The sequence below is a fragment of the Pan troglodytes genome, chromosome 9 (genome assembly GCF_028858775.2).
Source record: "Pan troglodytes isolate AG18354 chromosome 9, NHGRI_mPanTro3-v2.0_pri, whole genome shotgun sequence".
NCBI lineage: Eukaryota > Metazoa > Chordata > Mammalia > Primates > Hominidae > Pan > Pan troglodytes.
This window is the reverse complement of record NC_072407.2, coordinates 68,090,379-68,108,389: the sequence shown is the minus strand read 5'-3', so window position 1 is coordinate 68,108,389 and position 18,011 is coordinate 68,090,379. Positions and strand designations below refer to the sequence as shown.

Here is an 18,011-nt window from a genome sequence, read left to right as displayed (position 1 = left end):
GCCGGGACTGGGCCTTCTGGCTGGACCTGTCCCTCCGGGTGGGTCTCTATCTCTCCATCCCCAAGGGCACCCAGACAGCCTCCTTTTTGGCATTCTCCACCCCTCAACTCTCCACCACCTCCCATCTGGAGCAGGATGGGGTAGGGAGAGGCCAGCTGGCACTGGCTTGCATGGGGGCTCAGGCCTGTTTCATCTTCAAAGCGGCTAATTGGAGCCAGAGGGGTGGTGGGGTTTGGGCGCCGGCGGTTCTGTGCCCTGGAAACCGGTGGTCTGTGGGGCACCTGCAACCTGGGCCTCTGGCCTGGGAAAGACCGCGGCCCAGACCCCCGAATGCCCCCAAACAGCCAGAATCCAGCCCACTGAAGTCAGGAGTGCTGGGTTCCGGCCCGGCTTGGCCCCAGGTCTCGGTTGGCAAGGCCGCCCTACTCCCGGGCCTGTTTTCCCCATCGCTAGGCATGCCTCGAGCCCCGTGACCGGCCAGGCCCTGACAGCCCGCACTTCCCGAGTATGGATCCCGTTGTTTTCGACTTAGGGCCCTGCCCCGCCCTCGCCGTCACGACCCCTGCGGGCCGCCAGCGCGGCCTCGGGCAAACAAAGGTCAGAAGCTCCTGGCTGGCCGCAACCGCGGCGCCGGCTCCTCGCCCCCAAGCCGAGCGGGCTGGGGGCCCGGGCAGGCGTCAGGGAAGCGAAGCCAAGCCCTGCGGCGCCCGCCGGACCGGTTCAGCTGGGGCGCTTTTCCTGCGGGCGCCCTGCGACCGCACCTTGCTCACCCCCAGCGGCCACTCCGGGAGCCCCAGGACCCGCACCCACGCCCCCCGGGGCCGCGCGTCTGGCGCAGGGTGCGGTGTGCCCCGGCGCCGGCGGGGGGCGCGCTGGCTGCCGCCCTGCGCGGCTTGGCGGGCGCTGGTGGGACCGGGCCGCTGTCCGCCGAGGGCCGCGGGATCGCAGCCCTGCGCCGCGGTACCCGGCATCTGGGGCCCAGGCCCACCCCGCTCCGCCACCCCTACCCACTCCCCTCCGCCTTTCCTGCCCGGGCCTGCGGCGGTTTGGGGGAAGGGGGCCTGCGCGGCGGGACAGTTAGTCAGCCCCCGCGAAACCTGCGAGTCGGCACCTGCGGGAGGCGGTGGCCCCGTTACGCCCCGCCCCTCCCCGCCCGGACTCGGCCGCCCCCGCGCCGCGCCCCGCCCCGCGCCGCCAGCCCGGAAGGAGCCGGCCGGCCTGAGCGCCCGCGGCGGCTGAGTCAGGCGGCGAGCGCGGCCCGTTACCGCCGGCGCCGGGGGCCGGGGTGGCGCTGTGGTTTCGGTGCGGGCCGCGGGCGGGAGGGAGGCGGCCTAACGAGCTCTCGGCACGCACCCTCCCCGGCCCCGCTCCTGTCCCGTCCCACGGGGGCCCCGGCGCCCAGCTCTGGCGTCGGCCCCGAGAGCCCTGGTCTCACCGTGGGAGCCGGGCGCGGGTCCCGCCGGCATCTGCGCGGCGTCTGGGGGTGACCGCAGCCCCTCGGGGTCGGCAGCGGGCCCCGCGCTCCCGGTGGCTGCGGCCTGAGGGTCCCTCTTCCCTGCGCAGGGGCCCGCGAGCCTCACCATGGGGCCCCTGAGCCGGGACGCCTGGGCCCAGCGCTTGGGGGCCTTCCGGGCCAGCCCGTCTGCCTTCATGGCAGGTCCCGAGGGGGAGGATTTGGGTCGCGACCTGCTGAGCGACCTGAGAAGTGAGAAGCTGAGCGAACAGACCAAGGTAGGCCCCCACGCGTCCCCTGCCCCGTTCCGCAGGGTCACCCCAGCCCGCCGCGTCATGAACCTCATCTTCGTGATTCCCTCCTAATCCCCCATCCAGGTTTCCCTGCTGGCCCTGAGCATGGAGTACCCTGCGCAGCTGTGGCCCGACGCCTCTGCGGCCGAGGTGGCCGCCACCTCCCTGTTGGACACCTTGGTCCTCCTACCCCCGCGGCCCTCAGCTCTCCGTCGGCCACTGCTGCTGGCGGCCACCACTGCCCTGGCGGCGGGCGGCGCGCTGGGCCCCACCTCGGGCGCCTCCTGCCGGCTCCTACCCCTACTGCTCGGCCTGGCCGCGGGTAGCGATCCGGGGCGAGGCTTTGTCCCCGCCTCGGAACAGCGCCCCTTGCAGGCCACGGCCTGCGAGTGCCTGCGAGAGCTAGAGAGCTGCAAGCCCGGGCTGCTGGGGGGCTCCCTGGGGTTGCTGCGGGGCCTGCTGGGGCAGGAAGGCCCTGTCCAGCCACTCAGCCTGTTGCTGGCCCTCGCTTTGCGCAACACCTTGGTGCTCCAGTTCCGGGTTGGGGCTGGCCTGGGGGGACTGCTCACAGATAAGGTCTCCCCAACTGGGGGTGGTCCCTGGGATTGGACACTAGTGGAGGAGGGCGATGGACGCCTTCAGCCCCAGGCACCCAGCTGGCCGGCAGCTGAGGAGGGAGAGGGGGAGCGTAGCCTTACAGCACGAGAGCACAGCCCTGAGGAGGCGCGCGAGCTGCGGGCTGCGGTGATCCAGCTTCTGGACACCTCCTATCTGCTCACTCCTGTGGCCCAGGCCCAGCTCCTGTGGCTGCTGGGCTGGGCCCTGCGGGGTCTGCAGGGACAGCCACCGGCACTCTTCAAGCCGCAGCTGGTACGGCTGCTAGGCACAGCACAGCTGACACTGTTGCACGCCGTGCTTGCGCTCAAGGCGGCCTTTGGTGAGGCCTTGTTCACAGCCCAGGATGAAGCGTTGCTGCTCCGCCGGCTCACCTTGGCTGCCCAGCACCCTGCTCTGCCTCCGCCCACCCATCTCTTTTACCTGCACTGCGTCCTGAGCTTCCCTGAGAACTGGCCACTGGGCCCTGAAGGTGAGGAGGCTGCCCCACTGCTGCTAGGGCCCCAGCTATGCCGTGGTCTCCTGCCCAGTCTCCTGCATGACCCAATGGCCCTCCTGGCCCGCCTGCATTTACTGTGCCTGCTCTGTGCCGAGGAGGAAGAAGAGGAGAAAGGCCAGCTTCCAAGCCCACGGCACTACCTGGAAGAGCTGCTGGCTGGCTTGCGGCAGCGGGCAGCCCTGGATGGGGGCCCCCGGGCCTTGGCCACTCTCTGCTTCCAGGCCTCATATCTGGTGGCCTGCTGCCTGGCTGGGCAACCTACGGTGCTGACCCCCTTGATCCACGGACTGGCCCAGCTGTACCAAGCCCGGCCCATGCTGGCTCCCCACTTTGTGGACCTCTTGGATCAGGTGGACTCTGAGCTGAGGGAGCCCCTGAAGGTGGTGTTGCGGCAGATGGTGGTGTCCAGGCCGGGCAGGGATGAAGCTCTTTGCTGGCACTTGCAAATGCTGGCAAAGGTGGCAGATGGAGATGCCCAGAGTGCTACCCTCAACTTTCTACAGGCCGCGGCTGCCCACTGCACGAACTGGGACCTACAGCAGGGCCTGCTGCGGGTCTGCCGGGCGCTGCTGCGGGCAGGGGTGAGGGGCGGCCTGGTCGACTTGCTGCAGGTGCTGGCCAGGCAGCTGGAGGACCCTGATGGGCGTGACCACGCCCGCCTCTACTACATCCTGCTGGCACACCTGGCAGCACCCAAGTTGGGGGTGGCCCTGGGCCCCTCGCTTGCCGCACCTGCACTGGCCTCTTCACTGGTGGCCGAGAACCAGGGCTTTGTGGCAGCACTGATGGTGCAGGAGGCACCGGCCCTGGTACGGCTGAGCGTGGGGTCCCATCGGGTCAAGGGCCCACTCCCAGTGTTGAAGCTCCAGCCGGAGGCGCTGGAGCCCATCTACTCTCTGGAGCTGCGCTTCCGTGTGGAAGGACAGCTGTATGCACCCCTGGAGGCTGTCCATGTGCCCTGCCTGTGTCCTGGCCGCCCTGCCCGCCCTCTGCTCCTGCCGCTGCAGCCCCGATGCCCGGCCCCTGCACGGCTGGATGTCCATGCCCTTTACACCACATCCACTGGTCTCACGTGCCATGCCCACTTGCCACCCCTGTTCGTGAACTTTGCCGACCTCTTTCTGCCTTTCCCGCAGCCTCCAGAGGGGGCCGGGCTGGGCTTCTTTGAGGAGCTCTGGGATTCCTGCCTGCCAGAGGGTGCTGAGAGTCGTGTGTGGTGTCCACTTGGGCCACAGGGCCTGGAGGGCTTGGTGTCCCGCCACCTGGAGCCTTTTGTGGTGGTGGCCCAGCCTCCTACCAGCTACTGTGTAGCGATCCACCTGCCCCCGGACTCAAAGCTGCTGCTGCGGCTGGAGGCGGCCCTGGCAGATGGAGTGCCTGTGGCCCTGCGGACCGATGACTGGGCCGTGCTGCCCCTGGCGGGGGACTACCTCCGTGGGTTGGCGGCTGCTGTCTGAGCCCCGGGAGACCAGGTGGGGGCAGGACTGTGGCCCTTGTGGGGGCCAAGGCACACTCCTGTAGCTCTGTCGCCAAAACCCTGCATTCCGCAGTGCCCTCGCTGGCTTGTTTTCTTTTGGGCCCCGGTTGGGAGCAGGCTCCTGGGGGTGAGGGTCTGTCTTAGTCTGTTTTTGCTGCTCTAGCAAGATCCCTGAGACGGGGTAAGTTATAATAAACAGAAATGTATTGGCTCAGAGCTCTGGAGGCTGGGAAGTCCATAGTGGAGGGCCCGGAGCCCAGTGAGGACCCTTCTGCATCTTCCCATGACAGAGGACAGAGTGACAGGAGTGAGGGGAGAGAGCGAACCCACTCCCAAGATAACGGCCTGAGTCCACGCAGGAGGGCAGAGCCCTCGTGGCCTGACCACTTCTTAGGGTCTAATCTTATACTGTTACAGTGGCAATCGCATTTCAACGTGAGCGTGGGAGGGGCCAAACATTCAAACCATAGCAGGGTCATAGGCCTCAAGAAGGCTTCCAGACAGAACCCGGCACTGCAGAGCTACAGAGTTCCTTCTCACCCAGACACACTAGCGCTCTCCAGAATCTCTGCCCAGGAGGCAGGGGAAAAATCTCCTTTCTGCTTCCCAGAGAGGGTCTGGCCTTGCCCAAGGCCACTCAGTGATTTAGGAAGAAGACTGAAGCTAGAGTGTGGACCTGACCTGTTGGACAGTACTTTTCTTTCTTTTTTTTTCGGGGAGGGGTTAAAGACAGGATCTCACTCTGGCGCTCTGGAGTGCAGTGGTGTGATTAGGGATCATTGCAGACTCTGCCTCTCAGGCTCAGGTGATCCTCCCATCTCAGCCTGCCTCCCGAGTAGCTGGGACTACAGGTGTGAGTCACCACTGTATTTTTTGCAGACAGGATCTCCCTGTTTCCTAGGCTGGTCCCGAACTCCTGGGCTTAAATGACTCTTCTGCCTCAGCCTCACCAAAGTGTTGGGATTACTGGTGTGAGCCCCCACACCTGGCCGAGCCAGTGCTTCTCAACTCCCAAGGTTTGCAAGCTCCCTGCCCCAGGGAGCTCACGCCAGGCAGGCCAGTGGGCCTAAGCCAGAAACAGAAAGACTGCAGTGGCCAGGTGGAGAGCTTCCCAAGCTGTGCCGATTAGAGCCAGCTCTAGGAAGGGCCTGCTAATAAGGTCTAGGGTCTGAGACCAAGTTTTTTCTAATCTCAGCCCCTAAGAAACCTAATTTGTGCTTAGGAATCTTCCCAGGTAAGAAGAACTAGTTCCTCTAGTTGTTGTTTTTTTTTCCCAAACATGCAAACACTGAGGATTGAGCTGTGTGGGGTCAGCTGTGTTGCCAGGCACATGTACGTTGCCTCATTTCATCCTTGCAACAGCTCTGCAGGGCCCCGCAGATGAGGAAATCCGTAGGCAGGAGCGGTTGAGTGATTTTCCTAAGGTCACCCAGCTGTTTGGTAATAGTGTTTTGTCATCTGGTAGCAGGTTTCCATTACCATGCCATCAGAGCAGACCTCAGCCAGGGCCACAGAGGTCCCAACCGTCTCTGCCCTCTTCTGCTGCCCCTGCCTCATGGGCTCCCAGCCACAGGTTCCCCATGGGCCAGCTTTACCCCTCCTGATCCTTCTGATTGGGGCAGACTAGGAGAGAAAAGACGGGCCTGGGCTGGGTGCGGTGGCTCATGCCTGTAATCCCAGCACTTTGAGAGGCTGAGGCGGGTGGATCACCTGAGGCCAGGTGTTCGAGATCAGCCTGGCCAGCATGGCGAAACCCTGTGTCTAATAAAAATACAAAAATTAGCCGGGCGTGGTGGCGGGCACCTGTAATCCCAGCTACTTGGGAGGCTGAGGCAGGAGAATTGCTTGAACCTGGGAGGCAGAAGTTGCAGTGAGCCGAGATCACGCCACTGCACTCCAGCCTGGGCGACAGAGCAAGGCTCTGTCTCAAAAAAAGAAAAAAAGGAAGGGCCTGGGACAGTGGTACTGTTAATAGGTGGAGTCAGGAGGCCTGTCTCAAACTTGAGATGTGGCAATAACTTTGTCACCTCGGCAAGTCATTTCCAAATCAGGAAGGGGTCAGTTTCAGGAAACAGAAACTTCTCCAGCTGTTTTTGGCAGAAGGGGATTTAAGGGAATCAGGGTACTTAAAGTACATGGGAAGGCTGGAGAAGTCGCCTCCAGGAAGCTCCCACTGGAGCTGGGATCAGAACGTACTGTCCTGCCTGCCATCCCCTGTAAGCACCCAGGAAGCTGGGCTTGGGCCCTGGGACATGGGGTGGGACTGCCACTCCTGCCTCCTGACACCCACAAAGCCAGAAGCGTGGTGCTGCTGCAGAAGGACTGAACATCTCCAAGGCTGGGCCCGCAGAGCAAATTTCCTTGGCCCTGTGTCCTCCATCCATATCCTTCAAAGGACACCTCATTAGTGGACTCCATTTCTCTCTTCCACGGAACTCCAGTGGCAAGGGAATCCAGAAACGTTTTCTTTTTGCCTGGAGATGCTAATCCTTAGCCTAAGAATAAGGAAACTGGTCCATGTAAGGACTGACCATCCTTTCACCCATCTGTCTGCCCACTTGTGCGTCCATCCCATTTTATCCATCCATTCCTCCAGTTGTGGACACCAGATGACCTTCAGCTCCCCCTACCCCAACCAGAACTTTGCTGCAATGGCCATTCTTGTATGCCCCTATGGACCCATGGGACAATTCTCTGGGATACATGCTAGGAGCAGAATTGCTGAATCATAGGGAATGCATGTGCTTAGCTTGGCTAAGCAATGTTGGAGTAAAAGCTTTTGGTTTTGCATCTTCTCAGCACTTCTAGGGAGGCACCAAAAGGGAGGATGGCACTGACTGAGCCCACCTGAGATAGCTCCTAGACCCCAGCCCTCTGTGTCCTCAGAATCACACACTGCTGCTCATCACTTCAGCTTCCCGAAGATCATGGCAATAGCAGCATGCCTGTAACTGTCCCAAGTACAACCAAAAATTCTTCCTAAAGAGAGGGAACCAAAGTCACATGGGTCACCTTGTCCACCTGTGTGGACGTTGCTCATGTTCACATACCCTTCCTTGCCTCCTTCAAGGCAGGTCTGGCCACAAGCCCAGCTCTGGCTAATGAAATGTGAAGGGAGTCAAGGGCTGGGGGCGGTGGCTCACACCTGTAGTCCCAGCATTTTGGGAGGCCGAGGCGGGTTGATCACCTGAGGTGAGGAATTTGAGACCAGCCTGGCCAACATGGTGAAACCCGTCTCTACTAAAAATACAAAAATTAGCCGGGTGTGGTGGCGTGCCCATAATCCCAGCTACTCAGGAGGCTGAGGCAGGAGAATCGCTTGAACCCGGGAGGTGGAGTTTGCAGTGAACTGAGATTGGGCCACTACACTCCAGCCTGGATGACAGAGCGGGACTCCGTCTCAAAAAAGAAAAAAGAAATGTGAAGGGGTCAGTTTTGGGGCAAAATATGTCATTGCCAGTGCTCAATTTTCCAGCCCTCTCTTCCTCTGCCATGACCGTTGGGGAAGTACATGTTGAGATGGAGGTGCTAAATAGTTGAGTCATAATCTCACCTGGATACGCTGTAACAAATGCCCTGGATTATCAAATCAGTTATGTAAACTAAAAATCCTAAAACCCCACCGACTGAACAGATGCCACCTTGTGGCCAAGGGAATGTCAGAAAAAACTTAAAACAATTCCTGGCCCTGATGGGTTGGGAGGTCAGATGCAACTTGTTATACCCCATCCCTTTATGGTTTAGACACAGCTGCCCAGCATGAATGAACAAAATAGGGATCATGAGATGGGCAGGACAGACTCTGTGGCAATAAGATACCAAATTGTAAACAGGACCTAAGGCCATGCCAAGCAAGTGTTAAGTCATGTAGGGCCTGCCTTCATGCCCCGCCTCCCCTGCCCCCAACTTATGAATAAACTATGTTCTAACTGCACAAGGTTTTTTGTTTTTGGTTTTTTTTTCCCTGTAGCAGCTAAAAAGCTTAAAAACAAAACAAAACAAAAACCACTTTTTTTTGTTTGTTTGTTTGTTTTGAGACGGAGTCTTACTCTGTCGCCCAGGCTGGAGTGCAGTGGCATGATCTTGGCTCACTGCAACCTCTGCCTCCCAGGTTCAAGTGATTCTCCTGCCTCAGCCTCCTGAGTAACTGGGATTACAGGTGTCCGCCACCACACCCGGCTAGTTTTTGTATTTTTAGTAGAGATGGGGTTTCACCATATTGGCCAGGCTGGTCTTGAACTCCTGACCTCAGGTGATCTGCCCGCCTCAGCCTCCCAAAGTGTTGGGATTACAGGCGTGAGCCACCGCACCCGGTCCAAGCACTGGCTTTGAGATAAGCAATATTAAAAACATTTTCAGCTTCATCAGATGCTGACTAACTGACCTCCAACCACTGTTCCACCAGCCATAACTACAGCTTTGGTTGGACAAGTGACTGATTTCAGTAACTTTTTCCTGACAAGGTGACCACCCATCATGGACTGGTTCTGGCTGGCTTACAGAGCTCCTGCACTTGCATGTCTTTGTGTCCTGAAAAGACCTTTTGCCATATAGGGCCTAATTATAATACATTTAAATGTTACGTCTCCACCCCAAAGTGACCATGGGTTGTATGTTGCATGCATGTTTGTTCAATATGCATGTGTCAGAACCACTTTCATGAATATTCATAGCTCCTCATGTAACCTGTTGAATGTGTATGTTTAGTCAATCCATTGAGCATGAAGCTCCTACCCTAACCCCTCCTTCTTTGAAGTGCCTGTCTCTGGTCTTGGCTGGAGACATGCTTCCCAGCAGGTCTCACTCCCTTTCTGAGGCTGGAGTGCAGTGGTGCGATCATAGCTCACTACAACCTCAAACTCCTGGGCAAAAGTGATCCTCCTGCCTCAGCCTCCGGGGTGGCTAAGACTACAGGTGCATGCCACCACACCTGGCTAATTTGTAAAATTTTTTGTAGAGATGGGGTCTTACTATGTTGTCCAGGCTGGTTAAGGCCTCCTGGGTTCAAGTGATCCTCCTGCCTTGGCCTCCCAAAGTGCTGGGATTATAGGTGTGAGCCACCAGGCCCAGCCTAACCCTTTATAAGAAATAAAGTCTCCTCCTCTCAAAATTTATAAATTGTGTATCTTTTATTTTTTTCATTAACAATTATCAATAATACACTTTATATGAAACAAGGGAAAAGATGGGGAAAGATATCGGTTAATCTCTATTTTTCATGCAAGGAAGAAAGTATGAATCTTTTGTGCAATGCGTTACGAGGCCCTAATTAGGGTTCCTAGGTTTAGCAAATAAAAATATTATATAGGATGTGCATTTAAGTTTGAATTTTGGAGAAGCAATGAATTTTTTAGTTGTTAATAGGACATACTTACACTAAAAATCCAGTAGTTGTTTCTCCAAGGTTCAGATATAAGTGGTGGGGTTTTTTTGTTGTTTTTGTTTTTTTCTTTTTTTTTTTGAGACAGTCTTGCTCTGTTGCCCAGTCTGGAGTGCAGTGGTGTGATCTTGGCTTACTGCAACCTCCGCCTCCTGAGTTCAGCCTATTCTTGTGCCTCAACCTCCTGAGTAGCTGAGATAACAGGCATGTGCCACCACACCTGGCTAATTCTTGTATTTTTAGTAAAGACAAGGTTTTGCCATGATGGCCAGGCTGGTCTCCAACTCCTAGCCTCAAGTGATCCACCCGCCTCAGCCTCCCAAGGTGCTGGGGTTACAGGTGTGAGCCACTGTGCCCGGGCTATAACCAGTGTTAAATCTTGTTTAGCCTAAAGCTGCCTCCTTACATATTTTAAGTTTGGCCTAAAGGTTTCTCTGTACATCGTAAACTATAACCTAAATGGACTTGTAAACAGACTGTAGCCAACGCTTGTGGCAATCACTGAGTTTTGGCTAATCAAAGGTGGCCAACTGTTCAAACTGTGTTCAGATAAGACAAACACCAATCTGTAACCAATCTGGCTGGTTTCTATATCTCACTTGTGTTTTCTGTACTTCATTTTCCTTTCTGTCCATAAATCTTCCACCACATGGCTGCACTGGAGTCTCTGAGCCCACTCTGGCATGAGAGGCTGCCTGATTCTTGAATTGTTCTTTGCTCAGTTAAACACTGTGAAACTTACCTGAGCTAAAGTTTTCCTTTTAACACTGAGCATCCTGTATTTTATCTGTTAACCCTGGATTGATATTTACAACTTCTTTCTTCCATACCCATTCTATGTTCCTTTGGTTCCTTTACTTCATAAGGTGACCCAAACTTCATTCCTGAAGGGTCTGAGTCCTTGGTTATTCTGCTTGTATTGGGTCACTTGAGGCTTTCATTAACACTGTCACTGAACCTGGCAATCCTCAGAGATATTTCAGGGGATCCCCTGGATACGATGGACTCCTTGTCTCCGTTGTATGGCAGCAACAGCTTCTCGGTGGACAGTCAGGGTCAGTCTTCCTCTTCGAGCTCTTGGTCCTGAGGCAAAGCGACAGCGGGGCAGCCTTTACTTCCAGTTCAAAAAAAGCTATGCAGTGTCCATTCCTGGCGGCGTTCTCCCTTGGACACTGAGGCCTCTGAACCTTCAATGGAATGGGAAGACAATATTTTGTCAGAGGCTTTCAGGTAGGAGGACAATGGTAGCACTGTAGGTCTCCAGTGTCGCCTAGAAAAACAATATGGAATGAGGAGAAAAGATAAAATTATGCAACAGCAAGCCCTCAGGATAACTTGGAGACAAGAATGCTCAAACTTAAAAAGAACAAGAAAAACAAATAACATAGAAATTACCTGGCCGGGCGTGGTGACTCACGTTTGTAATCCCAGCACTTTGGGAGGTTGAGGTGGACAGATTCCTTGAGCCCAGGAGTTCGAAACTAGCCTGGGCAACATGGCGAAAACCTGTCTTTACAAAAAATACAAAAATTAGCTGGGTGTGGTTGTGTGCACCTGCAGTTCTAGCTACTTGGGAGGCTGAGATATGAGGATTATTTGAGCCTAGGAGGTCCAGGCTGTACTGAGCTTTGATTGCACCACTGCACTCCAGCCTGGGTGACAGAGTGAGACAAGAAAGAAAGAAAAAAGAAAGAAAGAGAAGAGAAGAAAAGAAAGAAAAAGGAAAAACAAGTGACAGCTCAGACTTTCCTTCCCACGCACCCATTCCAGCCCCACCTGCCACAAGACTGGCTGAGGAAAACTGGGGCAAAGGAGAGGAGGGAGTTGTAATGGGGCTTAAGCTTGATCTAAGACCTCACCAAAAACACTAAGTACACCTTGAGCCTGAAAATGTTCAAAAGTGTCTGCAGTAGTGTCAGAGCTGGGACAATAGGTGGGGGTGGGTTAAAAGTACACGTGAGGCCAGGCATGGTGGCTCACGCCTGTAATCCCAGCACTTTGGGAGGCCAAGACAGGTGGATCACCTGAGGTCAGGAGTTCGAGACCAGCCTGGCCAACATGGTGAAATCCCATCTCTACTAAAAATACAAAATTAGCCAGGTATGGTGGCATGTGCCTGTAGTCCCAGCTACTCAGGAGGCTAAGGCAGGAGAATCGCTTGAACCGAGGAGGTGGAGGTTGCAGTGAGCTGAGATTGTGCCACTGCACTCCAGCCTGGATGACAGAGCGAGACTTTGTCTCAAAAAAAAGTTATACGTGAAATGTGAAGCCACAGTCTTGGAAACACATAGATCCTTGGGGAGCAACTACCCACAAAAGAAAGGAAAAGTGTCCTTTGGCATTTGGGTGTGAAGAGAGAGGCAAATGGAGAAGTTTAATTGCCCTCCAAGACAAAAAAAAAAAAAAGAAGGCCCACAACCCCCACCCCTGCAAAAACAAATTCACTAAAGCATCTGGACTTCACAATGTTGCCAGAAGAGGGCGCGTTATCTAGGGATCTTGTAAAACACCCAATACCACAAAAATGAATAATGAAAAGATAGGTTCATACAGCTATTGCAAAATATCAGAAAATGAATTTCATCACATATGAACCAAGGAAAATTCACACAAACCTCTGAAACAATAGCCATGAAGAAGAAGAAAGCTGTAATACAACACTAAACAGAGCCAAATATATGCAAAACAAGCATTTGAAGACATGCAAAACCATTTTGGGTGGGAAATTTAAAAACAAAGAACAGAAATAGACAAAATAGAGGAAGAAATGAAAATAGATTTGGTTGAACTCAGGAAAGAAATGGAATAAACAGACAAAATTATCTAGAAGTAAAGATTAAATTACAAGATGCCCAAGGGAGAATAAATTCAAATAAAAATTTAATAAGGGGCATTGAAGGAATACAGGTAACCAAGCAAGAGAATGAAAATGAGATAAAGAAGTAGGCTGGGTCCAAAGAAAGTAATGGAAACAGAATATACTCAAAGAAGGAATCACATGTGTATTATTGGAGTCCCTAAAGAAAAACAAGTAAACCACAACTAATATTTAACACTGTAAGAAAACTGTCCAGGAGCAAAAACTCTGCACATTGGAAGAGCCCATTGGGAATGTGGGCAGATTCACTCAGTGTGATCAACTTTGAAACATATCCTAGTAAAACTCTAATTTCAAAGACTTTTTTTTTTTTTTTTTTTTTTTTTTGAAACGGAGTCTCACTCTGTCAACCAGGCTGGAGTGCAGTGGCATGATCTTGGCTCACTGCAACCTCCACCTCCTGGATTCAAGTGATTGTCCTGCCTCAGCCTCCCGAGTAACTGGGATTACAGTCACCTGACACCACGCCTGGATAATTTTTGTATTTTTGGTAGAGACGAGGTTTCGCCATGTTGGCCAGGCTGGTCTGGAACTCCTGACGTCAGGTAATCTGCCCACCTCGGCCTCCCAAAGTACTGGGATTACAGGTGTGAGCCACTGTGCCCGGCCTCAAAGACTCTTTTAAAAAAACCCTCAAGGACTCCAGGCAAAAAGATCAAATAACTCACAAAGGCAAAATAATGAAATAATGAGAATGACAGCAGACTTTTTTTTTTTTTGAGATGGAGTCTCGCTCTGTCGCCCAGGCAGGAGTGTGATGGCGCGATCTCAGCTCACTGCAGGCTCCACCTCCCAGGTTCACACCATTCTCCTGCCTCAGCCTCCCGAGTAGCTGGGACTACAGGTGCCCACCACCACACCTGGCTAATTTTTTGTATTTTTTTTTAGTAGAGACGGGGTTTCACCATGTTAGCCAGATGGTCTTAATCTCCTGACCTCATGATCCGCCGGCCTCCGACTCCCAAAGTGCTGGGATTACAGGCGTGAGCCACTGCGCCAGGCCAACAGCAGACTTTTTAAACCAGCATACAAAGCAAGACAGCAATGGAGCAGCAGGTTTTAGACATTACACCTTTACAAGTGTGAGCCAGGATTTTATATTCAGACAAACTATCCTTCAAATATCATGATTATAGGAAACAATTTTCTGTTTTTCAGTAAGTACCTATGGAATTCTGCACCCATGAGCCAGTCTGATAGAGATGTGTTTCATCCACACCAAAGAGAACGATTATAAATACTATATATGGGCTGAGCATGGTGGCTCACACCTGTAATTCCAGCACTTTGGGAGGTCAAGGTAGAAAGATAGCTTGAGGCCAGGTGTTTGAGAACAGCCTGGGCAACATAGTGAGACCCTGTCTCTACAAAAATAAAAAAAAGAAAAAGAAAAAACACAACAGCCAAATGTGGTGGCGCATGCCTGAAGTCCTAGCTGCTCAGGAGGCTGAGGCAGGAGGATGGCAGCTTGAGCCCAGGAGTTCAAGGTTGCAGTAAGCCATGATCACACCACTGCACTCCAGCCTGGGTGACAGGGTGAGGCCTTGTCTCAAAAAAAAAAAAAGAAAAAGAAGGCCGGGCACGGTGACTCATGCCTGTAATCCCAGCACTTTGGGAGGTCAAGGCGGGCAGATCACTTGAGGTCAGGAGTTTAAGACCAGCCTGCCCAACATGGTGAAACCCCGTCTCTATTAAAGATACAAAAATTAGCTGGGTGTTGTGGTGGGCGCCTATAATCCCAGCTACTCAGGAGGCTGAGGCAGGAGAATCACTTGAACCTGGAAGGTGGAGGTTGCAGTGACCCGAGATTGCGCTATTGCACTCCAGCCTGGGTGACAAGAGCAAGACTCCGTCTCAAAAGAAAGAAAAAAAACACGTTTTCCATGCCTTGGCAAATTGTCATACTCCTTCCTAAGTTTGGATCAACTTTCAACATCTTATCCTTTGTACTTCCAACGTTGTGAAATATCTCCAAGTTCTTTTAAACTTTTTGCCAGCGGCATTTCTTCTAGGATATCTTTATCCTTTTTGTAACCACTGCCTGCTGTAATAATTATCCTTGATCCTCGTTAGTATAGTGGTTAGTTAAAAAAACAAAATCAGCTGGATGTGGTAGCTCATGCCTATAGTCCTTAACATTTTGGGAGGCTAAGGCGGGAGGATTGCCTGAGCTCAGGAGTTCAAGACCAGCCTGGGCAATATAGTGAGACCCCATTTCTACAAAAAAAAATTTTTTTTTGTATTTTTAGTAGAGATGGGGTTTCACTATGCTGGCCAGGCTGGTCTCGAACTCCTGACCTGGTGACCTGCCCTCCTTGGTCTCCCAAAGTGTTGGGATTACAGTCGTGTGCCACCACGCCTGGCCTAATTTTTGTATTTTTAGTAGAGACGGGGTTTCACCATGTTGGCCAGCCTGGTCTCAAACTCCTGACCTTAGGTGATCCGCCAGCCATGGCCTCCCAAAGTGTTGGGATTACAGGCATGAGCCACCGCCCCTGGCCTCTAAAAAAATGTAAAAACCTAGCTGGGTGTGGTGGCACATGCCTAGCATCTAAGCTACTTGGGAGGCTGAGGCAGGAGGATTGCTTGAGCTCAGGAGTTTGAGGCTGCAGTGAGCCATGATTGTGCCACTGCAGTACAGTTTGGGCAACAGAACGAGACACTGACAAAAAAAAAAAAAAAATCCTTGACATCTGGGGATAGATTTCACAGCAACATCCTCATCTGTGCTTGACAGTTTCACATTAATCAATTCATGCCAACTTCTGAAATGATGAAACAAACCACTCTTTACCGTTAGTAAAAGTTTCTGCAGTCTCCTTGAAATTACTGTTTTCTGTCAATGTGGCAATTAACTTCAATGCTTCAGCCTGAATGCTGGCCAAACCAATGGGGATTGTTAACAAATTACAGTCTTCAGTTCAACATAGAAGTAAACATTCCATTTCAACCACGAACGACTTCTGTTTCCAGTGCAATTTAAACTAAAAGATGTTGAAGCAGCCTGGGCGTGGCGGCTCATGCCTGTAATCCCAGCACTTTGGGAGGCTGAGGTGGGAGGATTGCTTCAGCTCAGGAGTTCGAGACTAGCCCGGGCAACAAAGAAAAAAAAGTAAATTAAAAGAAAAAAATTAAAAAAAATATGTTGAAGCAACTTTACCTTGTTTATTATATGTATCAGTTTATTTTGTGTTGCTCTAAAGGAACACTGGAGACTAGGTAATTTATACAAAAAAGACGTTTATTTGGGTCACGGTTCTACAGTCTGTACGAGAAGCATGGCACCAGCACCTGCTTCTGGTGAGGCCTCAGGAAGCTTACAATCATGGCAGAGGGCAAAGAGGGAGCAGTGTATCACATGGCAAGAGAGGGAGCAAGAGAGAGGGAGGGGGAGCTGCCACACTCTTTTAAATAACCAGTTCTTGTGTGTATTTACTACCACTCATTACCTCGAAGAGGGCACCAAGCCATTTCTGAGGGATCCACTCCCATAGCCCAACACCTCCCACTAAGCCCCACCTCCAACATTGGGGTGGTCACATTTCAACATGAGAATTGGAGGGGACAAGCATCCAAACCATATCATGATATTCATCAGACTTTCGATATAGTTCATGCCACAGCTTCATATACAATTTCACTTCCAGTCTTATCATCCTCATTTTTTTTGGCTGCACTTTTATATTTGTTAGCCATTCCCCTTTCCAATTATCCATCCAATTTATTTTTTATTTATTTATTTATTTTTTGAGATGGATGGAGTCTCGCTCTGTCACCCAGGCTGGAGTGCGGTGGCACAATCTCGGCTCACGGCAACCTCTGCCTCCCAGGTTTAAGTGATTCTCCTGCCTCAGCCTCCGAGTAGCTGGGATTATAGGCACCCACCACTACGCCTGGCTAATTTTTGTATTTTTAGTAGAGACAGGGTTTCACCATGTTGGCCAGGATGGTCTTGAACTCCTGACCTCAAGTGATCCATCCACCTCAGCCTCCCAAAGTGCTGGGATTGCAGGTGTGAGCCACTGCGCCCAGCCCAATCATTGAATTTCATAAAATGTTATATCTGTTGATCACTGAGAGATGAGGAGGCAACCCACCTATACACTTGTCTGACGTCTGCATGAGCTGAATAACACACCGGCACTGACCAGCCAATCACCACTAGTCTTCGAAAGCAGTGATGTCCTAATCATGATGCCCATCTGTTATTTATGTCATTTTTTTGGACTAAAGAGCCAGCAGCAAGGTTTGCACCTTACACAATTCGTTAAAATTCCATGGTAAATGAAGTTTGAACCATGCTGGTGGGGAGGACTGGAGTTATTAAACTAAAATGTGGTAAGCCAAATATGTCCATATGGGGACTGGGCAAAGCAAAGACTGCCCACATACAGCACCTTAGCCTTTGTATGAGTTAGGAAACAATGGACTGTTTTTCCTTCTACATTCACACTCAACATAGAATGCTTCTGATCACCAAAATGTGTGGGTGATCAAACCCACACACCAAACAATTCTCTAGTGGACACTAACAAGGTGTCTTATAATTTAATTCAATTCTGACACCATCTACCTGCAGTTACAGTCAGAACCCACAGGTTAAGGGCTCAGTCCTGCAAGACTGTGCACACCTCAGAAGCCAGTCGCAAGCCGCAGGCTGTGACCTGTGCCTCTGTCCAATGAGCTATAAATAGGGGTTCCCACAACCCCATCCTGGAGTTTGATAATTTCTAGGCCAGCTCACAGAACTCAGGGAAACTTTACTTACGTTTACCCATTTATTCTAAAGACTATTAAACAGAATACAGATGCACAGGGCAAAGCATGTGGGAAGACCCGCTAAGCTTCCCTGCCCTCTCTGGGATGTGCCACCATCTAGACACCTTCACGTGTTCAGCAGCCCAATAGCTCTCCAGATTCTGTAGTTCCAGGATTTTTATGGAGGCTTCATCACCCAGGCATGGTTGATTATTAACTCAGTCTCCAGCCTCTCTCCCCTTCCTGAAGAATGGGGGGTGGGACTGAAAGGTCCAAGCTTCTCGTTATGGCTTGATCTTTCTGGCGACCAGGCCTCATCCAGGAGCCAGCAAGAGTCGGTCCTCTTGTTAGGACAGAAGATGCTCCTACCCCCACAATAATATTGCTATCTGGGGGAAAAAGGACTTGTTAGCAGTTCATGTTTGTACTCCTAGAAGTACTTTCAAGAAGTATAAAAATGAATACACAGATATTTAAATGTTAAAACATTTGTGTTTGTGGTCAGTCAAGTTTCTACATAAGAGTGAGGTGCAGAGTGATAAACCAACTTCAAATAACGTGATGATTCTCCTCTGATGTAATGTTGCCCATTCTAACAAGGTGTTTGCGAAACCTTAATTACTTGCCCTATTTGGTGAGAATCAGGCAATGAACAGAG

The 18,011-nt window shown here is 52.2% G+C and overlaps 1 protein-coding gene across 1 annotated transcript; it reads left to right on the top strand.

Moving 5' to 3' along the window:
• Window positions 1-1,183: 1,183 nt before the first annotated feature.
• AP5B1 (adaptor related protein complex 5 subunit beta 1) lies at window positions 1,184-8,274 on the top strand. Its single transcript, XM_016921260.4, has 2 exons — window positions 1,184-1,731; window positions 1,831-8,274. The coding sequence occupies exons 1-2, from the start codon at window positions 1,582-1,584 to the stop codon at window positions 4,315-4,317; spliced, it is 2,637 nt and encodes an 878-aa protein (XP_016776749.1). The 5' UTR covers window positions 1,184-1,581; the 3' UTR covers window positions 4,318-8,274.
• Window positions 8,275-18,011: the final 9,737 nt, after the last annotated feature.